The following is a 23,656-nucleotide window of genomic DNA, read 5'->3' as shown; positions in this document are numbered from 1 at the left end:
TCGCGTTTTACGACATTTGCGCTCAGGCATGCGCAGAAATCAAGTTCAAAATCGAGTTTTTGGGCGAGAAAGTGACCTACGGCCTTTCGATTTTTTTTTTTTGTTTTCACCTTTCCTTTTTCTCCTTTTGTTTTCTTTTTGCTGCAGTGATTGACCTTCTACTAAGCTTGCTTCCCGTTTAAAACATTCTGAGAAAGCATCATCGAGACAGGTAATTTTTGCCATGGAGTAGCCACGTGTAGGGGCAGGAAATTTTGCTCTGAGTTTTCCACTCAACTTTTTGAGCATTTTTGTGCATATCTAAGCCTCCATTGGGCCGATCACTCTGATCTGGGTATCATTATAAAGACCTTTTCCTCCTGCAGAAGTTGAGCATAGATAATGCCAATTTTGGTCAAGGGTGATGACGTCAGAGGTGGAAGAAAGGCCAAGACTCGTCACGGCCGGTTATGGCCGGCACAGAAGTCAATCGGTTAATATGTAACCGAGGAAAAATGATTTTCCTCAGTGTGCCATTTTTGTTACCTTCGCAAAATCCCTTGTAACCGTTGTTTCACAACGTATACTAAAACCCAGCGAAAAAAAAACAAACAAACGAAAACAAAAGTTAGCAGGCATATATATATAGCCACAAGTTGTTAGGGCGGGGGGGGAGGCAAGGAAAGAGTCATTAAAGTAAACACATTTTGCAGGTTGGGCTAGTTTTTTGCAGCAGGGGCGAAAACGAATGACATCATCGAAAAGCAAGTGCACACGAGAAGGTTATGTTTTTGGTTGTGATTCTGGACCGTGCAATCAACAATAACGTGGCCTGTTTCGTCGGGATGCCAGATGACCTGTTACATAACTGGGACAATTAATGTTCACGAACAGAACTTTTGAATCGCGTTGGCTTGGGGTTGTTTACTGTGGGAACAGCTTTATTTCATGTGCTACATTTGTCCTGGGATGTTTTGATTAGTTCTAGTGGAGACAAATAATTCAGTTAGCCTCAGCTCTTACGCAGAGTAGTTTTTTTTCCTGCTGTTTTTTAGATTGTTAGCAGCCGCGATCGATCGCAACATCAACACCACAATTTTCGCTTACGTTCCAGTTCAGCGGTTTAAACGGATCACGAAAGTGATGTTTTCCTTTGAAATTGCCTGAACGATGGATGTTTTCGAAATTAAAAATAACTGATAACGCAGACAGGTTACTGAAGCTTAACGAATCCTCGAGTGATCGCATGATGCCTCGCGCTGAAGTGCGCGCTAGAGCCCTGGCGACTCATGGAAATATCACTGTTTTGAGGCACCTTAATGTGCCTAATATATCACAGAAGACGTCAAAATGTGGTAAGAACTTCAGTGACACACTCGGCTATCGCCTCGTGTGCCACTTTTTGGTTTTTTCCATATTTTGTGATCCATTATTCAACAGACACAGGGCAACATGGAATCTATTCTTTAGATAGAGAACGATGAGAGAACCAGATTCACGGATTTCCAATAGAACACACTTGACTGGCTACTAAATATGGGTTATTGACCAGGTATAAATATCCAGCCATTCTGAGCGAACAAGCATGGCTAATAAAGGATTTATTATATGGCTTTCGGGAAATTTATTCTGTGGGATACAGCATGTAGTCTCGAGAGGGCGGGATAGCGCCAGCTTGCCTGTTCGGGTAGCCAATCACAGCGAAGGATTTAGTTCATCTTACCCGCTCACGGAGTTAGCCATGTAAAAATGGCTGGTATTACACGAGAAGCTCGACCAATCATATTGCCGCATTTGCATCTGTATACTAGTAGAATTCTACAAACACAACTAACAACAGCACTTTGACCACGTCCAGCTCGTGACCTGAACATCACGATGGGGATTGCTTACCACTAAACTTTGATAGCGAGTACTTTACATTTCCTTCCGCGCCCTCCCCGCCACCCATCCCTTTTAATTTTAGGGACCAGTACAAAAATATATGAGTAAAAACTAGATATTGACTAAAAATTGCTCTCTCTTTGATACCCTGTAATACTGGTTCCTTTCAGTCAACCTGAGCCCACGCATCTTTTTCTCCTTCTCATTACGCTGCAGTTTCCCTAACATGTGGCATTTTTCAGGAGTTCCTTCCTGGCTATCTACAGCTTAACTGTTGCCATACTTGCTTGTGATGACCACGAAGGTGCTTGGGTCGGAATAGAATTTGTTTTTCTTTCTCACTGAACAAGCACTTTTTTCCATGGGAGTTCCTCGCACTGAGTAGGGAGCGCTCTTCTCATAAATCTAGCATCTGCAAATATTTTTCTGTGGCTTCACTGCTTACTCTTTTCGCCATACACCTCAAGACAAAGGCCCCCGGGAGAGAGGTTATCATTGTATCCGGGTAAATGAACAAAAACCTCAGATGCTGTAAGCCATACAAAAAGCAAGTGGACTGGAATAACTTCTCCAACAAACTTGAAAATAGGGAGGGTCTATTATAATCTGGCGGGTACATTCACATTTATCTGGCGGTTAGCGATTAAGAAATTATCGTGCGGTTGCGGGAAATCATAAATTTAGTTTGCGGTTTTCGTTATTTATTGCGTTTTTTTGAGGGGGTCATTCAAACAACCGGAGCTCTCTGTGTTTGTGAGCAGCCCAGTAGACGTCAAACTTTTTGTTCGCTAATTTTCTTTCTTTAGAGGCAATTTGTGATCTTCTTGTCTGTGAGGAGAATTACGATTATATTGAGCGAACATGTCGTAAAGAAGTTCTTCCGTGCTGTTAACAGATCGGTTATGATAATAATCGTCCTATCGTTTTTAGGAGAAAAAGAAAGCGGTCCGTGGTTTCGAATGAACAAAATATTGCGGTTTGTGTAAGACCCTCAATAGTCCCCTCAGTAACACAGCAGTCAAAGGTCGGGCATGCGCAGATGGGTACATTTTTTGGTAGCCGCGCGCAGATTTCCCGCGCAAAACATGGGAAACAACCGGTGTCACGCAAAATTTACGAAAAAAAATTGAAAGTTCATAGAAATCTGTAAAAGGAAAAGAAAGTAGGTAAAAGGAAAACTTAAGACTTTTCAGACACAAAGTTTATTAAGTTACCGGTGTTCTGTTGATTTACCATTTTGTTGTTAGCTTTACCAAAAAAGGTTTATAAGTCTTGAAAACCCGTGTCATGCTGCGAGCCGACAGCGTAGTATATTTTTATTTGTTTTTATTTATCCGTACGGTGCGTGACGCCGGAAACGGACGAAAAACGGTGTGTAAAAGAAGGAAAAATGGGAGAAGAAAAACACAATTGCAATGATTCGGCTTCGCTCAGACAAGCTGGAAAAATTTTGGCAAGGACTGTGGGGATTCCATCCGGATCCTGGATTTGTCTCAAGCACAGCAACGAGATGAATCGAAACGACAAACTATGTTCATGTCCATCGTCATGGGGGTATAGCTGGCCAAAATACCGATCCCAAACCGCCTGTACCTCTTCTTTGACCAGGTGGGAAAATCTTTTCTGCACTACAAACCTGGGAAAAACTGGTGCACTGAATGCAAAGTCGAGGCGGACAAAAAATTCAAGGAGCACAGAAAATACACACCGCGGAAAAGAAAGACCTGCAACAAGCAGAAGTTACAACAATTTTTAAATCTTATTTCTGTAAGCTCTCGTTGTACAGACTAAAACATAAACAAATATATCAATAACGAGGAAAATGTAATTTATAAGATGCCGATGACCCACGAAAAGAACAATGTCATCAAAATATTTTGGCCGCCTTTTAGCTGCTCCATTGCTCGCACATGCGCAGATGTATGACCGCTGTGTTCCCCTCAGTAGGGTTCGCCGAAAAAAACCTCATTCTTATCGCGGACCAAAAGGATCACGGCGTCTGGGAACAAAAAAAGTCCCTTCCTAAAATCAACGTAAACACAATTTTGAAGATCAGAATGTGCTTGGCAAAATCAGACACTCGCCACTGTCACTACAATAAATGTATATGAGACAACGTATTTTTGCGATCGCCGAAAGAAGAAAATTCTAATCTTAGTCTATCTGGCTTATTTTCTCAGTTACAAAAATTCAACAGCTTTCCTTTCTATTTCTTTTTTTATTGTAGTTCCACATCAGTTTTTGACCTGGAAGTCGCTTCACTAACGCTTCCGTAAGTGCGATGAATAGTACAGCGGTTATTTCCGCTCTTGTCATCGTCGTGGTGATTGGATTATTAAAGTGTAACGCCAACAAGACGAAGCTCATTGTTACCGTACTGGAGAGAAGGATCACGAAGAAAGCGACATCTTTCGGGATAAACCTCGCAATAGAAGCCGCCAAAAACTCTTCGGATTTAAACGCTTTCTTCGACAAATATGAGATAGTCATAGATGGCCCTTATTACACAAAGGTACGTTTTGTAGAAGAAAACATTTAATATCTATAGGCTGTTGACCAACCCTAAGGTCAATATGGCTCAGTTGGATATTTGCCAAGTTCTTTTACTGCGTGTTTATATGGAACAAGACGTAGGCTTTGAAGCGAGAAAGTTATGCCCTCCAGAAACCTTCGCTATTAATCGCTACAAAAGGAAGCTGCTGGTATGCGACTATGAGAGATAGAAATAGAGGTAAAATATTAGGAAGAATGGAAAATTGAAAAGATTTTATGGCAGCTTGAAAACTTGCAAAATTACAAGGATTTGTATGGAAAACCACTGCAGCTTCCTTCTAAGCTTTAACGTCCATAAAAAGTTCCTCTTAAAGGATATAAAACTGAACTTGAAAATTTATCATGTTAGCTTATTTGTGAATGTGTTTAGCATTTCTAAGCGATGGATTTCCAATGACTAAATCAGTGTGTTCTTGCAAAACAAGTCACGTGACCAACTCTTACAAGGGGCCTACAGGCTTCCCTTCAAAACTAACATAACTCGGAAAACAAGGTTGAAGGGTTTTGTAAGTAGTCCAAAAACTTCATCTATAACTTGCAACAAATGTTTATTCGATAAATTGACCAGCTCATTTACAGACAAATGGGAAAAAAAACTATTGTATTCTCACCAGTATGGCAGTTCAGTTTTCACGGAATGGAACGTGATTAATTTCACCTCTTTGAAACTCTAAATGTCAAGGTAATTCCTATGTGCGTTTAAAATATGTCAAACGTGTTCTAACAATAAAAAAACTACATTTATGACAGACAATGGCACCCAAAGACAACACAATAAGTTGAGTGTATTATTAAAATCTGTTCCTCAACAGGGGCTCCCAAGCAACGCTATTTTTTTTTCTACCTTTGCGTTGAAAGATAATACAAAGTACAATGGATCACGCCCGTTGATTCTGCTCGGTCCTAACACACCCGGCGAAGCCTCCTCGGCATTGAATGTGGTACAATTTTACGGGAAACTTATGGTAAGAAATGAAATAACCAAGACTATAGTAACGGAGTAGTGATCTCTATCTATAGAGCATAGACATTAGTCCCAAAACCTTTTCTCCATTCCGACGCTGTTTCAGCGTTTCAAGTTCCAGCTTGAGCCACGCACATCCGAGTTGACCAAATGTCTTACTAAAAAAGAGCCCAGGTTCTAGTCTGGTCGTGACGTCCCTTCAAGAATGACATTTTTGAAGCAAAAAGAATTTTCTGCTGAATCTACAAGTTAAACGCGTACCCTGGAACCATTTAAGACCCTTTGCAGACAAGCGTAACTCTCCATTTAATCAGTTAACCTACGATCAGGCTTTTTTTCAGGCGAACGGGGAAAGGCAAACAAAAACGCCAGGTGCATTCATCGACATTTACTTCACGAGTCGTCTGCCGCCCCTTGGCTGCTTACCTGTCATACGATAAATGTAAGCCAATCAGATTTCACTGGCAATTCATCGTTTCCCTTTTAATTGGCAACCGCACTCGACACGCCCCCTATTCAATGGCGTTACTTAACTCTGAGCGTATGTCGTATTGTATTTCACTTTCTATTACTCTCGTAGCGGTCACATCGTTTTTCTACCTCGTGCAGTTTTTCTCCCACCCATCCTCCCCTGTTTTCTGCATTTCTTAGCGATAGGGTGGGTGGCGGAGAGGTTTATTTCTCAGTTTGTAGGTTCTATGATTTATCTTGTGTCTTCGGATGTGGAAATAAACTTCTCTCTTGGCCAAACGCAAACGGTGTTGATTATGTCTTGTTGGCGGGGACAATTCGTCCGGTTGCTAGGGCGAAAGCGACAAAACGCGAGTAGTATATGGCGCTTATATGGGCCGTAACCAATCAGGCGCCGAGAAAGACAATAAGCTATTGTTTGGATTACAATGGATTCTATTGTTCTCTAAATCCAATATGGCGTCGGTTAGTTTTCAGCCAATCAGGAGACGACTTGAAAATTGAAGATGGCGGTGCCCCTGAAAGTGCGGCCATGTTGGAAAACAGTCCACCAGCCTCAACAGAGGACCTGGGATCGGTCTCACGGATTTCCATGGCGGCACAATCGTTAAAAAATCGATAAAATACTAACAGTATATTTTCACGGATTTCCATGGCTACACAATCGTTACAAAATCGATAAAATACTTGCAGTGTCCGGCCCTAAAACGCACAGCTGCAGAAGTCCTTGCTGCTGTCCGCCATGATGAAGACTGAGAGAAATAGGTCCGAGTTCCACCTCTATAGGCTACCGCCAAGCACGATGGGACGATGACGTCATCGGGAACCAATCGGAGAAGACGGCGATGTCAGCATCCATGATGAGATACTTACCGGCTTCCCAGTACCCCTCTCTTAAGGAGAGTATTAAACCTTGAGATCTCTGCGTGATGTCATAACGTTAGGGATTATCCCTTACACAAAACAAAATAAACAGAATTAATAATAAAAAGCTTACCAATTTCTGAAAGTCTTCCATGTGATTGGTCGTTGATTTACTCCATCAATAATCGAAAGCGATATGACAAGAGTGTTTTCAAAAATTGGTAAAAAAAAGGAAAGGAATTAAATGGTTGTCACTGGCTAAAAATATGGTTATCGGACGTTTCGGCCACTACTGTTGCCTTCTTCAGCAAAAGATGGAAAATGCAAATGTTAAACGGCGTCCTGCTAGAATATGTAATAGATGTGTGATAAAACTAAATGAGCAATAGTCTCTAGAGTATTCTTAATGAGTGTAAAAATTCTTAATGCCATTGTACACGTTCGGTAGCGCTATGTGTTCGTTTATAGCGTTCCTGTCTCGCACGGAATGCCAAGCTTCAAGAATTAGTCTTTGTTTCCATACTGATGATCTGTCGACAATTTCAACGTTCTCCAAATCTATTTGGTGACCGTTGAGCATATGGTGTTTGGCCAATAAAGAGTTTTTGTCCAATGTTGCTATAGCCTTTGCGTGTTCTTTCATACGTGTTTTTAACGCGCGTGATGACTGACCAACATAAACACAGTCACAATCTTTACATTTGATCTTGTAAACAATGCCTCTGGAAGCCTCTTTCTCGATCTTTTCTTTAGGTTTTTTGAGTATGTTCGAGATGGTACGAATGGTTGGCGGCCAACTGAGTAGACAACAAGAAACGAATGATACCGACCATCGTGGTTTTGTCATCCTCCCCTACGCCAAAGGTTTTTCCGAAAGAGTCGCAAACGTTCTTCGAGGTTTCAATATCAAGGTCGCCCATAAACCTATTCGTACCATCTCGAACATACTCCAAAAACCTAAAGACAAGATCGAGAAAGAGGCTTCCAGAGGCATTGTTTACAAGATCAAATGTAAAGATTGTGACTGTGTTTATGTTGGTCAGTCATCACGCGCGTTAAAAACACGTATGAAAGAACACGCAAAGGCTATAGCAACATTGGACAAAAACTCTTTATTGGCCAAACACCATATGCTCAACGGTCACCAAATAGATTTGGAGAACGTTGAAATTGTCGACAGATCATCAGTATGGAAACAAAGACTAATTCTTGAAGCTTGGCATTCCGTGCGAGACAGGAACGCTATAAACGAACACATAGCGCTACCGAACGTGTACAATGGCATTAAGAATTTTTACACTCATTAAGAATACTCTAGAGACTATTGCTCATATTAGTTTTATCACACATCTATTACATATTCTAGCAGGACGCCGTTTAACATTTGCATTTTCCATCTTTTGCTGAAGAAGGCAACAGTAGTGGCCGAAACGTCCGATAACCATATTTTTAGCCAGTGACAACCATTTAATTCCTTTCCTTTTTTTACCAATTTTTAACATGCCTGGCTACACACCGAACATTTTTAAAAGTGTTTTCCGTGCTTTCTTTCTCATTTATGAGGGTTCAGTAACGTTGTTCTCCAAATCCAAGATGGCGCCGGTTAGTTTTCACCCAATCAGAAACTGGTCAAAATTCTTGTTTTTCGGCCATTTCAATTTCAGGAGAAAAAGAAAACAGCAGTTACAAACATAACAAACGGGTTTTGCATGGTATATTAAACTTGACGTTTCGTACGCTACAACATACATCTTCAAAAGTGACGCTTACAAAATATGACAAGATTTAAAAAGACTAAAACTAAAGCGAGGTATTGGTAACTAGCTAGACGACAATGAACAAAAGAAATTATATCCGGTGTGAAATAATAAAGAAAGAGTTTTTCCTACCGACGTTCTCATTTAGGGTGGGTTTTAAGTCCCGTATTAACAATGTTTCCTTGATTTTACACTATAAATCACATTGACCACTTGCTACTGAGAATCTCAAAATGGTCCCATTTGATGTTGTGACGGGTACAAGTTGAATGATCAGTAACAGCGGAGGCGTGACCAACTTGAGTGAGAGCTTTGAAGTGCTCCGTCTTTCTGTCGTACAATCTTCTTTTGGTTTTACCGATGTAGAAAACATCACAATCCCAGCAACTGGCTTTGCAGACAATCTTCGATTTCTGCGAGCGGTTGAAACGATCTTTGTAAGGAAAGAAAGACTTAATTCTGTGAGTGTTCTGAAAAATAACCTACGGTTTACAATTAAAATTTTCACCAAAATTGAAGGGATTAGTTTTTAAAGTAATTAAAGTGTTAAAAGGCTGCACTAAAATATACCTAAAAAGAAGCAAAACAAGGATGGCTAGGAATGAGGAATCTAGCTTAAAATAGTCAGAGTTGTGTCTTGGATTAACCATGTAGCTGCTAACAATCAACAAGCGTTAATTAATTAACTTTAAACTAACCATCTTTTATTTCTTTTCAACAGGTGACATACCTAACAACTACTTCTGAAGTGAGCGAACTCGAAAATAGTTTCGGATTTACGTTTGCGCCAACAGCGTTCACATTCAATGCTGCAAACTTTCGACTGATGGACTACTTCAAGTGGAAGAGAGCCGCGATCGTGTATGATTTCCTGGATTCAGGAGGACTTTATGTGAAGGTGGGGCCTAAAATACATTAAGCATCCGTTAATAAACCTAATAATAATAGTTCGTTTATTACGAATTATATGATATCAAAGTATTAATGAGTGAAATAAATAAATAACTAAATAATCTGGTGGTAGACGTAGATTGATATATTATGATTTTTTCTTAAATAGTGATCATGACTCTTTTAATCTTAAGCCTAATATTCTTTAGAGTTCCGCTTGTTCTGTTTCAGCACGGTCTTACCAAACATTTTTGATATTCACTCCTTGAATGGCATTCATCGAGTGAATATCGTGTTTTCCATCGTTCACTTCGAATACTAGATTTCATTTACATGTAATACTCGACGCCATCCTCTCCCTTAACTCGCTACTCTTGTGCTAAAGCTTCGAAACTAACCTTCTGAGTTTGATTGTGTAGATTGCTGTAATTGGGTCAGTGTTAAATTAGCCCGCTGTGTCATTTTAAAGTATAATTACAGGATAATTACCTAACTCGGTTCGATAGGTATACGGAGCAACAATGGCCGAGCGGGATGAACAGCAATTCATACAAAGCAGGAGCTATATATGTCATAGAAATAACGCAATGGAATAACAAATTCGTTTATTTCATGGTGTGACTAAACTTCACTCAGAATAGTAATTGCGAATTGTTCTTCATATCAACTTTCAGGTAGTGGGTGATCTTATAAACCATCCGGATTTAGATATCATCGGATCTGAAGCAATTAATACAGGTTTGCTGGGACACCAAAATGTAAAAGAGGACATCACAATAAAGCTTAACAAACTGAAGGTAATAATTCACCCTCAAGACTAATCCCCCACACAGGCCTAACGTAGTCCATCTTGGGTATTAGATCACTCCCGGTTTCGGAAATCCTAACACCGGAGAGACTAGAAATAGCCAGTCCTGTAACGCAGAGTTTGCTCTCGTGGACCGCCAAAGCAGCTCTGTGGTACCATTATACGCGAAAGAACTGGGTACCATTGCTAAAATTAATCCGAGAGGGATTACCTTGAAAATAAAGCCTATTTTATTATATTTTTTCATCCTCTCTTGCCTCGCTTGAAATCACTTAACTAAACTGAAGTAAATCAACTTTGTTTAACAAGGATAGCACACGAAAGTCTAGCGACTGAAAAACCTGGACTGCTCCTGCACTGGACTCGAGACCAAGCGGGTCAGGCTAGCTAGAGCCCTTGCCAGGTCATTGCTTTGTGTTTTGGGCAAGATATTCTTATCTTACAGTACCTCTTGAGGGGCATGAATGGTTACCGACCAATGTAATGCTAGGGCTAGCCCCAGCCATGCGATGGACTAGCATCCCATCCAGGGAAGAAGAGAGTAGAAATACCCCTGGTTGCTTACCGAAATCCGGGATAAGCCTCAGCGACATACACCACTTGGCCCATCATACTTTACCTTTACCAGTGAATCAATCAATCAATCAATCAATCAATCAATCAATCAATCAATCAATTTATTTATGTCAAAACCCTTGACAATAAGTAAGAGTATAAGAAAATGCGTAACATAAAGTTATCTACTTCCACTATTTTTCGTGAAAAAATAGAAATGAATTTTAATATGGACTTTTAATTAGGAATTGGACGCTAAAATATTTCTGGGCGAATTCAATAGGAGGGGAGCTAGTCTCGTGCTTTGTGAGGTGAGTTTTTTTTAACAGTGTAACTTTAACTTGTCTAGTTATTACCGTCCAACCCTAAAAAGTAAATTAAATGTCAATGCTTTTTTTCATTAACCATGGAGTGATTCGAGAACCGTGGAAACAAAATATAAAAATCAAGTCCAGAGCAAATTGTTTTTGGCTGAAAGTTATCAGAAATAGAATTATAGTATCTTTCACTCAGCTATATTTTGGGCGTCTGGGCATTATCATGTATTTTTGCATTTGTGATTAGCTTAACAACGATGTTGAAACAGGCGTCAATTACAGGTGTTCAAGATGGACTTGTATGGACCGGAGTTTGTTTGGATCTTGCATCCGGATGCCGGAACCATAGAGGACTGGTATAGGCTTGCTGAGAACGAGAGAAAAACGAATAACAAGACCGAAACTTGTACCAAAGAGCAGTACCAAAAAGCTGCTGATGGAGCCTTCATATTCGAGAAGAATATCTTATATCGATCTGATGAAAATACAACTACTGCTTCCGGTCTGGTAAGAAGCATGTGTCGACACTTTGTGAGGGATAAACAACAATATCATTCATGCTAGGTTTAAGGAGATAATAATTCTTAGGCCCCGTCCACACGTATCCGGATATTTTTTTTCTTTCCGTATTCAAAAATTTCCCCGTCCACACGTGGCGTATTCAAATCGAATTCGCATGTCCACACGCATCCCATGGTATCCGGATTCACTCTAGAGAAACGAGGCCTACACGTTGTGCCGCCATATTGGTTTATTGTTCGGTAAGAGACTGGGCACGATTTTGCTCCGTCATCGGATTTTCACCGTCCACTCGTTATCGGATTCATTGCGGATTTATGTTTTTCCACTCTGGGCCGGGTTGTTTCGAAAGCCGGTTAACGATGACCCAGGATTAAAAGTTAACCGAAGCATTAATTTTTCTTGGATAAAAATGTTTACTGCTTACGTTTTGTGTAGTTTGAGCTTAGTCAAGCTCGAAACTGAAGGATAAACAGCATAAACAGAAAACATCACCGAAAAGTTACGAGAGCGGATTCAAAAATATCCGAATTCGCTGCCTAATTCGGCGGATGCGAGTGGACGGAAGCCGGATCCGGAAAGAAAAAGTTGCCGATTCAAAAATGTCCGGATACGTGTGCACGGGACCTCGGTGCGAAAAGTGCCCGCATTATTTAAAGACGGCTCTGTGATTAGGCGGAGGATACCGCTTCAGATTGCAAACTAGGAATTAAAAGCATTTAGTTTAGGGACGGAATACCTCTTAGCTTAGGCAGGGAAAACCGTGCGGCAAACTTCGGATCAATAGCGATTAAAAAAAAATATTTCAATTTTCAAGCTATACTTAATGATTTGTTCAATAACAGAGCATGTATGCGGAACACTATTACGCGCAATGCGTAAACACGTTGCAGGTAACTGCTAATTTCTTGGTTATTTTTAATACAAACCAGACACTAATGTTTGGTAGTAGTGCCAGACATTCAGAAATATTTTTCACCTAATAATATACATGAAAAATTACTCGTCTCTGATTGGCTGAGAGCAGTGCAGTTCAAGTGTAACACCAGTGCAAATTACACATCGAAATTATGGTTTATGATTGGCTGAAAAACTATAGATTTTCCCGTAAACACCTCACTCTCGGTTAATAAGTAGTTAATTATGTATGACTGAGAAAATTCCGAATGTCCACTCGTTCATTTGCACTGTAATGCAAATTGATCATTTGCGTTATACTGTTTTGCTCTCAGGCAATCACAATGAAGTAATCTTCTTGGTCATATTGTGTAATTTTTTTTTCAGACATTGAGGGAAGTCTTCAGTAAACCAGAAGTGAAAAAACTCAGGGACGACTCAGACAAGATCGAAATGGCAACAGCATTTGATACGATGTGGGCCATCACACTAGCCTTGAAAGAAGCTAGCACCGCATTGCAAACAGCCGATAAGCCACTGAAGTATAATGTGGAAGAAATAGTTGGTAGTTCCGCGGTAACTAGGACTATAGAATCAAAGCTCCGTAATGTGAGCTTTGAAGGTCTTACGGTAATTGCTTAATTATTTGCTTTTCTAATCCTCTGGTTCCCATAGCGGAGCGGCGGCGGAGAAGTGTTAGGTGATGACTCAAACAATGACTGTGAAAAAGACCAACATTTTAAAGCGAGTTAGGTGTGTAGGCCCGGGGGGACTCCCATATAAAAAGGAGGGGGTTGCTCGTCGGAAATTTTGAAAACAACCCCTGAAAGGTACCATGATCTTGTTTTTTGGGGGTGGCTTGAAATCTTTTTCATCCCCAAGAGGTACCAATTGTAAAACAACACATTACCTCCTGTTAATTTGTTTTCGGTTCAGTGCCCTAAATGGTACTGCAAAAGCTCCCGCTGCTGACCTTTTGATGCTGGACACCCTAGAGAAGTACCAAAACCGCTTTTTAACTCCTAAAAGGTACTACGAGCAGCCCCGTTATTTTTATTTGAGAGTTCCCCCAGACCACCGTGGGGTGTATAGGACGGTACTCGCCAAATTCCAGCATGCAACGGTCACACCTACCACTTCACATTTACCCTGAGGGCACTCCCTTATATGGGCTATATATGTATATGCGGCACCAAAGGGTAGGGTTTTTCAGCCATTTTGATTATAAATAGGGTATCGATTTTGGTCATTTTGGTCATAAATAGGGTATGGCTATTGCACTCTTAATCTAATTCTTAAATTAACTATGTTTTTTAGAGGAAGCTACTTTTTCATCATTATCGATAAGACCATCAACAAAAGCCTTCATAAATTATGTTTGGGGCAACTGTGCCAGCCGCAACGGTCATAAATAGGATATTAAATTTTTGGTCAGGTCATAAATGGGGTATGGAAAACCACAGATTTTGGTCATGAATAGGGTAAGGAAAGGTTTTGGGAAGCGGGCCGCAGACCCTACACATTATTTGTGGGAGTAGCTCCCCAGGACACCCTAACCCCATAGATAACGGTTTCTTTTTGTGTTTTTAGGGTCCGATATCGTTTACTGGCAATGAGGAGAGGGAAGGAATAATAGTAGTGAAACAGTTCCAAGGTACATAGCTTTCTTGATAGAATGTTTTCATCTCAGAATGGATCCAATTCGGTTTCTAGCTCATTCATTAGACTGGCTTTAAGTTGACTGTGGTAGGCGCGGTAGCCTGGTGGTCAGTGCGCTCAATGGACTCCTGATCGAGCGGTCTGGCTTCAAGCCCTAACCAGGGTCATTGTGATGTTTCTTAGACAAAACACGACTCTCACACAACCTCATTCCCAGGCTCTCTATCCTCTGCCTCCCTTGACCGTTGGAAGAAGAGAGAGCCTGGGAACGAGGTTGACGCTTACAGTGCCCTGCATCACCAACTGGAGTACAATAAATTTAATGCTGAAGGTAACCCTGCGATGGACTAGAATCCCAGCCAGGGGAGTAGAAATACTTCTAGTCGCTCAATGCTACAGAAACCGGGATAAGCCCTAATGGCTTGGCCTGCTTTACCTTTTTACATTGACTGAAAGTAATGTATTAATTTGGTTTTCATTTACTGTGAAAAATGTGTTGCTAGTCTATGTGCGATATGTACATGTTGTCTCGTGTAAATTAGCAGTAAATTCCTTTGCTTGTCCTTTCCATTGCTGGAGTTTTAATTGGTCAGCAAAACTCCAGCTACACGCTATAACCAGTCATATCCAGGAGTCCATCACCAGGAGCGTGCAACTACCCCATATTCCTGTCACGGCGTTTTCACAGACCGATGTATCTTCAATTTAAATTTACTGCGAATTCAGACCCCTGCAGGAACCTCAGTGACCAATTACAATCACGGACTTAAAAATAAAGAGGGAATTAGCGTATTTTATTGTTCTATTTTTATTTTGTCGACATGTCCACCTGAGGCCGTCATTTTCTTCCTTACCGATGCGCGCTCATATAGACCAGAACTGAACTATTTCGCGGGAAAAGAAGCCTAAAAATAGACCGGTCTGTAAAAATGCCGTAACATAGGCTTAGTATGGCAGTTGCACGCTCCTAGTGATGGGCTCCTGTCATATCTCATTGAGCAGTAGTAGCTTATCTGGATGATTGTTTTTCTGTTTTGTCCCTTGTCACAGATGGTGGAACGAAGCTAGTCCCAATTGGCCAGCATTTTACAAAACAAAACAAGTTTGAGCTGTTTGAGGCCACCAAGAACTCTTTATGGAAAGGTACAGAAAAGGTGTTACTATTCAATGGGACTTTGTTCGGCCAATGAATACCTCACCTAAATCAGCTTAAAACAGAAAAATGACAAGTCTTACGCTTGTTCTGCAGTGGCAGTAGGTATCTTCGTTTTTGTGTCGTCGTTTGCAAAAATGTAACTTGGAATCGACCAAATTCTCGTTTCGTGTAGAACTTGGACTAAGCTAGGTGACACATTTTGATCAGCTTCTCTCAAACTCAATAATAATTCTATAGTAGTTTTTCTAGTAGTGTTATGGCTACATTCGCATCTATCATCATGTCAATAACAATTCATCAAGTTTAAACGAAAGAAATCATAACCGTGACGGTGTTTGGATATCGATCTGCGCTATCTCTTTAACACATATTCTTACCTTTTTGTTTCTCCGTTATTTCGTTTGAGTTGGCTTCAATTGTAAAGAAATATCACGCACTCGATTCAGTGTTTTACCACATTTCTAAACACCTAATGGTTCGTCAAAAATCTGATTCCACTCCGCGTCACAGTGTTTGGAAATGTGGTAAGATAAGATCTCTCTTGTTTTATCTATTACATTAAAGTTGTCCTTACACAGTCAGCTGTATAGCAAGGGACATACTGAGTTAATCCAGAATAGAATTGTTCCAGATATTCTTGGAATTGTTAAGCAAAATGTGGTGTCCTCCGGGTTGTTGTGTGTTTTTTTTTGGTGCAACGTTCTTCAACCACGAGCGAGCGAGTTTTTGAGCGAGAGAAGAGTCATTTACCCTGGTTTGTTTCATGTCTTAGCTGTGAAAGGTTTAATGAATTTACCCTTGTTTATTGAAAATTGTGTTCACATCTTTAGAAGTTCGTGAATACCTAATCAGCTCAGAAATAACTAAAGCAATACAATTATCTACAGTACACTTCCCATGACAAAAATGAGTGTATAACAGAGCTAGAATGGGAGATTGCCAAGCGACATGATGCGATAGGATCCAGTGATATTTCAGATGTTTATACAATTAAGCCCCTTCTCATGTTTTCTACCCACTTGTTTTAAGAAACTCTAGTAAAAAATGTTTTAGATAAATTAGGCGGATAAACGACATAACTGAAATTTGTATAAATTCTTTGAGTTTCTCTCTTTTAGATTAGTAAACTAAAAATGAAATTTATTACCTTGCCATGCATACTTTCAGGGAATAAGCCACCCAAAGATCAGTCAGTTCGATATCAGGAATTTATGATGATCCCGTTACCTCTTATAATAGTCATGTGGCTTATGGCAGCTGTTGGAATCCTCTGTTCTTTGGGTTTCCTGCATTTTAACATCAGCAATGGAAAGAGTAGGTAAGACATTTACCGTCGAGACCGTGTACTGATACCGTAAATTCTCGAAAAAGCGCCCGGGGCGCTAATTTCAAATTTAAGAGAAGACGCTGGGGGTGCTTATTCGAGGGGTCGCTTAATCGAGGGGGGGCGCTTATTTAATTTTTCCCAAATCGTGCACTGACATGATCATTTTTTTAATAAATCATCTCCACGCAAACAACAACATAAGCTCTTTATCGACGTAAAAATCTGATCCTAAAATTTACATCGCGGCACCATTAGAAATTCACGTGGTCACGAACTGAAACAATATACAAATATAATACTACAAGACGAAAACTATGCATCCTTTGCTGTCTCATCACCCGTCCACAAAATAGGGGGAGGGGAGGGGAGCGCTTATACGAGGGGGGGGACGCTTATTTTAAATTTTGGCCGATAGGAGGAGCGCTTATTCGAGGGCGCATATTCGAGGTGGGGGGGGGGGGCGCTAATTCGAAGATTTACGGTATATGCACAACAACAGAAACTGATTTGTTTAGAAAAGATTTCCAAACATTGAAAACCAGCGACATAAAGCCCGCTTTTGGAAAATACCCTTTAATTACATTTGACAGGAAAGTCATAACAGCATACATAAAGTCTCCGCAGTTCAAATATGTGAACTTTCATAAATTAACTTCTATCTTCACTATCTACGGGTATATTACGAACTAGCAACGTGATCAGCTGCCAGTTGGCTTGATAGCTCAGCTGGTAGAGCACTGCACCGGTATCGCAGAGGTCATGGGTTCGAATCCCGCCGTTCAAGCCTCAATTTTTTTTTCAGGCTTTAATTTTATAGTTGCTTAAGTTTTGTATAACTGTGATGATAAATCATGTCTTCACATCTTTCTACCCAGTTGAAGTATACAATATTTCATATAATGACTTGTATCATGACAAAATGCTTATCGATACTGACACCAATTTAGTGCTAAAACTGGCTACTCTTTCAGTTCATGGTCATGAACACGTTTGAAGTAAAATCTATTCGTAGTTTCTCAGTACATATTCATCCCTGGAAAAGTTATTATCCGACCTTCTTTTTGTCGCCCAATGCCCAGCTGATGACCAACCACTGGCGAAGAATAAATCTCTTTTTTTCCTCTTTGCAGAATCATTAAGATGTCATCACCAAATCTCAATAATATTATTATTCTGGGCTGTATGCTTTGTTACACCTCAGTCGTTTTGCTTGGTTTAGATGCGAGGATCCTTTCTTCAGATGAGTACGGAAGCAATTGTAATGTAAGATATAACTTTTTGTCGTTTGTTTTAAAGAAGCTTCCAAATGACTATCGGCCAACTAAAGCCAAAAAGCACCTAGCCAATCATAAGGTAAGGAAAGCTAACTTTATTTTAAGTCGTCAACGTGGGGAGTGGTTGCTTAATCTCCCGAGCCAGGGGCTCATGACAAAAACGCACTACTATTTACATTAACATTACTAGTTACAATTACTATATTCGCTAAGATAAAATCATAGAAAACGCAACAATTTTTTTTCTTTACACGTAGCAGCCACTGCGTTTTGATCAGCGAAACCTAATTGCGTGTAAGGCGAAGATAGGTCTGATTTTGCACACATATGAAATACGAGACGGAGAACCTCCTAAACTATCTTACAGAACGTTAACACTTAATTTGGTCATCAGGCTCGAGCTGCAGTGCTTTCTATTGGATTTTCCTTATCATTTGGTGCCATGTTCAGCAAAACCTGGCGAGTGCACAAGATATTCACAGCTGCCACGACCAACAAAAAAATGGTGAGATTGTGAACTATAGGGACACACTCACTTGGTAAATACTACATAGTTTAATTTCATTAACACACACGACAACAACATACGCGGGCGAGGAGACCAAAACATATGCATAAGATTATTCTTGCTTGATTTCTCACCGAAATCAGCCTTATAAATAGCTTGGTGGCAGCAAAATGAACATGTCTGTTTACAGTGGATTAAGCTGAAGCAGGATTATGTAGAGTACGATATAACAACTTTCTATAGTTTGAATGAGCGACCTGAGCACACCGCGGTAGCATCATAAACCTTTAGACAGGAGCACATGTCGCTTCTGTCAATAAGTCCTGTCTCATAAACAGTGAAGATCTGTTTGAAACATTCCGATTTAAACTGTATGTTTGATCTCAAGTAAATGCTTCGTATCTGGAACCGCGAACGCCGGAGATCACTGTTTTCATCTATCCTCGACCAGCTGTTAAAGAGGGATGGTGTATATTCGAAGTCAACCTTTCATTCAAGAACATACGGTATCAAAATTTCGGCTACGGAAGGTGTGGAAGTGTCCATGACATCTTGCCTTTTATGTTTTATCTCAGGCCATCAAGGATCTTCTCCTGCTTGGTATTGTGGCAGGCTTGCTAGCTGTCGATGTGGTGTTCTTGTCATACTGGATTGCAACTGATCCGCTCCAAGCCAAAATACTGACATTTGAACATATGGTGAGACATTTACAATGCTCTTTACTTACTTTAATATCTGCAAGATCGCCTTTTAAATCATTGAATGTTCCAAATTAAAGAGACTCTATCAAAACAACTTCTCTTTTCTCGACACACGCGTTTTATGCTTCTCGTATTTACCAAGGCGCATTAAATGTTACGCATATTGTGCGTCTTAAACGTAATATATATTCGTCTTAAACAAATACGAGCGGAGCCATTCTAGTTTCTATGGGGGCTAGAATATCCTAAGTTTTCAAATATTTTCGCTTGCACACGATTGGTTTAAACACGTCACGTGACTGAATAGCTAAAACTGGGGAATATCCGAGTAAAGTTCAACAAATTTCTAAACCGCACGTGTTGCGAAAAAAATAATTGAAGGATAATACACACAATACCCTCCATTTGGCACAGAAATATGCTCGGATATTTGTCCTTGGACATTATCTGTTCCTGAAAGCTCACAGTTCTCCTCGAGTGCTATCTACGCTCTCGGAAAACTGTTTGCTTCTCGGAACAGATAATGTCCGCGGACAAATATCCGAGCATATTTCCGCGCTAAAGGGAGATTATTGTTTATCTAAGTCAATGTCATAAAGGAAGAGAACGCATCAAAAACGTTTCAGATAGTTTTAGAGTGCGCTTATTATGACACTCAAATTATCTTTTAAAGCCGCTCTATGTAAAATAGCTATAATCTTGGATTATCTATCTGCAGATCCGAAAGAGCGAGGACATTATTATCATCCCTGTGTTGTACCAGTGCACTTGTCAATACAAAACGTACTTCCTAGCCGTTTTATTCGCCTACAAAGGCATCCTTCTGTTATTTGGTCTGTTCTTGGCTTGGGGGACACGAAATGTTAGCATTCCTGCTCTGAATGACTCCAGGTACATCGGGATGTCGGTTTATAATGTGGCCGTGCTGTCCATCATTGGTGCTATTGTGGCTTTTGCTATGGATGGCTCGGTGAATTATGAAGCTCTATATGCCATTACGTCATTGTGTCTGATCGTGTGCACCAGCGTTACTCTCTTACTCGTGTTTGTGCCAAAGGTAAGAATTTAGTCCAGTTCTGGCCCTCTCTCTTTCACGCAACGCTGAAGCATATTTTTGCGTGAGAGAGAGAGAGAGAGAGAGAGAGAGAGAGAGAGAGAGAGAGAGATCCAGAACTGGACTAGCAGGGATTAAATCTGAAAGCTAGCCACAAAATAAGAACAACAACTCGGGTAAATTAAATGTTCCATCTTTTGGTGCAACAGAAGAATCACTGCTTATATTTTTGTGATTGTCTGTGAAAAGTGTACGATTAAAAGATGAAAGATATATGGGTTATTGACCAAGTGTGAGGTCAAGATGGCTGGATATTGGCCAAGTTCTTTTTTTGCGTGTTTATGGACCGAGACGGAGTCGAGGTCCATAAACTCGCAAAAAAAGAACGAGGCCAATATCCAGCCATCTTGGCCGAACAAGCTTGGTCAATAAAGGATTTATTATATGGCTTTCGGGGAAATTTTTCTCGCGGGACACGGCGGGTAGTCCCGAGCGGGCAAGATAGCTCCATCTTGCCCGCTCGGGTAGCCAATCACAGCGCAGGATTTGATTCATCTTGCCCGCTCGCGGAGCTAGCTATATAATAATACTCAGTTAACAAAATATAAAACTTCATTCGATGTTCTGTTTTTTTTTCTCTTTTTTTTTTTTTACTTTTAGATTTACCAGTTTAACAAGAGGGACGAGGCAGTCAATGCCTGTGTTAACCTCGACCTAATAGAGGGGCAGATTTCATCCTGTAAAGCAACACAAACTGATTGGGATATCCCAGAAAGCGCAGGTAAAAAAACAAAACTCTTACCAGCAATGAGATTTTTCCTTAATTTACTCTCTTCTGAGCGTAGGCTCACCGCAAACCCCCATGATACAAATCTTGCCCCAAAATATCCATTACTTTTAGCAATGAGCGATGATGAGTAGAAATTGATGGTGGTATGAATGAAGGTTGGTGGAGATAAAGATATCTGAGAGGCTTCCGAAATTTCTAATCGAAATATTTTTGTTTCTTCGCTAGGAGCCGAGCCTATGACTTTCCAGGCGACAGTGCATTGTTCTACCACTGAGTTACAGCATATTCACGGAGAGTAGGCCTTTGAACAATAAAATAAAAAATAGCGATAGCGTAGGGGTAATGAACGTAACGTCTTATCATATAAAAAAGATCTGACTGTAAGCTTAACCGGCAATTCTATTTTACATCTGCCAACCCAACTTGACATCCTCACCCTCCCTTTTAGGGATTCCTGGAAACCGCTTTCGTAGAAAGAATAGCAAAAATCCCATTTCCGCATGAAAAACCAGGCCATTGCATTGGAAACCCCTCGAGAACGCCAAAGTTCTAAGAAGAAAACCCTCATCAGCTTCTAAATTAAGCAATACCCCCGCGGACTTGCAATAATACATAACATCACATTTCGTCATGAGGGATTTCCAGGGTGCGGTGCAGATTTAAACTGGAATGACCATAGCTTGAGGCGACTAGAGCCATATTGTTACTCCATCACGATGCTAGTACCACATTGACCGAGGTTAACCCGCAGTATGTCTGTCAAATATAACCATGAAAACTTGTCGGTACCCATTTCCCATTTATGCTTTTTGAGATTTTGAGGCGATTTTAGAGGTTAGAATGCCTTCTTTCCCTCTAACTTGTAGTAATTCATTCATGAATTACTCTAGTTACCCAAGTTAGCAATTAGCCAATCAGAAGCCATGACTACTGTCCTGGTTTCCTGTGATATCCAGTCATTCAGTTGACCTAATATCAACGGGCGTCTGGCGGTATTTGGTCTGTTGAATTCATGATCGAACTTTCTATGGCACGCTTTGCTAGCACATCAGGTTCCTTTGGCCTCGCCATTTTATAATTCAATCTTACCTACCCCAATTTGGAATAACTCCCCCAGACGATATCAAGTCACTGACCTGATATGATCGGATAGGTATTTACAAGTATCGCCAAATTCTAGTATGGTAAATACCTAGTCGTTTCTTTCCAGTACGCGTCGGCGGCATACATCAGTATCGACTACATTAGTATTGAATTGTATGGAGAAGCAACCATTGGGGCCTATGTCGATGGCCGTTGAATAGTGGCAAGGGTTTTTCCAAAATCAGCAAGTGACGCTTTCCATTTGTAATTCAATATCCCGAAATTGTTTTAGAGTGATGAGAGACTGAAAACTGGTAAATTTGGCAAATGGTGAGGAAATTTCCGCCGTTCCGTTCCGGACGGAAAAAGAGAACTACCTAGATATAGAGGTAGTCTATAATTTTCGAATGGATTTTCCGTAAAATTACTGCTCCATTTGACTGTCGACCAAAAATTGCAGGCTTTTTTGATTAAATGGTAAGCACCGTGTCTTTCGATAAGTGTGAGGACGAGTAACGAAGATAAATAATGTGATATCATTTGTTGATGAGAATTATGTATTCCATTGGAAGGCAAACGTAATCACACACGATTGGTCTAAACGCGTCAAGTGACTGAATATGGCCCAGCCAAAAATCGGAAATATCCGATCGAGTGATATTCTCCAATTTTGAAAAGATCCCACGTGTTGCGAAAAATATTTGAAGAATAATAATCACAACAGCTTCTATTTGACTTTAATTATATGCTCGGATATTTGTGCTTGAACATTATCTGTTCCTGAAAGCTCACAGTTTCCCTTGACTGAGCTTCGCTCTCGGAAAACTGTTAGACTGTTCACAGCCCTCTGAATCAAGGATTAGGTGTGGTTCATCTCTGGCCCGATAGGTCAATTCTTATGAGAAAATTCTTTGTTTTATCCGTTGATTTTAAGTTAATTTAACTGTAACGTACTCTTAACATGACATCATAACGTCCCATACCAAAATGTTAATCAATTAAAAGTGAGTTTCTTTAGAGCGGTTTTCGTTTCAGCGTCGAAAAGTAATTGGTTTTGCATCAGCTACGCTGTATCCTTGGCTTAAAAAACTCGCGCCCTCTTTTTGTCCAATCAGAATAAATCAAAACTAATCGTGGCTCGTTCGCACGCGTTTTCCCGCGCTTTGCGTCAGCTACATGTAATTACTTCGAGCTTTGATTGGTTCACTGAATTGTCTGCGTACTTTGTGATTGGCCAGAGTGATTACTTTGGTTTTGTATTTACGAAAACCGCTCTGATGTAACATAGGTTTTCATCAGTATATCTTCTCTAGTGGGTCAGTTTACTTTTAATTAAGGTAAAATTAATATAAGTAGTTGGTTGTAACATTGATCGCCGAAGTCAAAGCATACATATATGAACACCGCTTGTAAAGCTGTGATTGTTTAGAAGAAAGAAACTTATTATAAGATAAGAGGTGAGAAAGAAGGGAGGCAGATAAAAATAGTGAAAGGGGCATTAGAGCGGTTTTCAAACAAGTGTCCATACACAGAAGAAACTGAACATGAAGTAAACCAAGCAAAACTCGAAGGAGAATCAAGTAACCGATGCGAAGCGCGGGAAAATCTGTTTGTAGAAGTCACCATAAGTTGTCATCTTAATTCT

At 40.3% G+C, this 23,656-nt stretch overlaps 1 protein-coding gene across 1 annotated transcript in view; it reads left to right on the top strand.

The window, feature by feature from the left end:
• LOC149098416 (gamma-aminobutyric acid type B receptor subunit 2-like) overlaps window positions 1-23,656 on the top strand; it is a 202,585-nt gene that overhangs the window by 120,080 nt on the left and 58,849 nt on the right. Inside the window, exons 9-10 of the mRNA XM_089278576.1 lie at window positions 9,194-9,370; window positions 10,038-10,160. Of these exons, the coding sequence (XP_089134702.1) occupies window positions 9,194-9,370; window positions 10,038-10,160 (300 nt within the window). The remainder of the gene's footprint in view (window positions 1-9,193; window positions 9,371-10,037; window positions 10,161-23,656) is intronic.

This window comes from Orbicella faveolata, unplaced genomic scaffold (genome assembly GCF_042242905.1).
Source record: "Orbicella faveolata isolate gen_17 unplaced genomic scaffold, um_ofav_v1 contig_46, whole genome shotgun sequence".
Classification (NCBI taxonomy): Eukaryota; Metazoa; Cnidaria; class Anthozoa; order Scleractinia; family Merulinidae; genus Orbicella; species Orbicella faveolata.
Note: the sequence above shows the minus strand (reverse complement) of the source record. Positions and strands in the feature narration are given on the sequence as shown.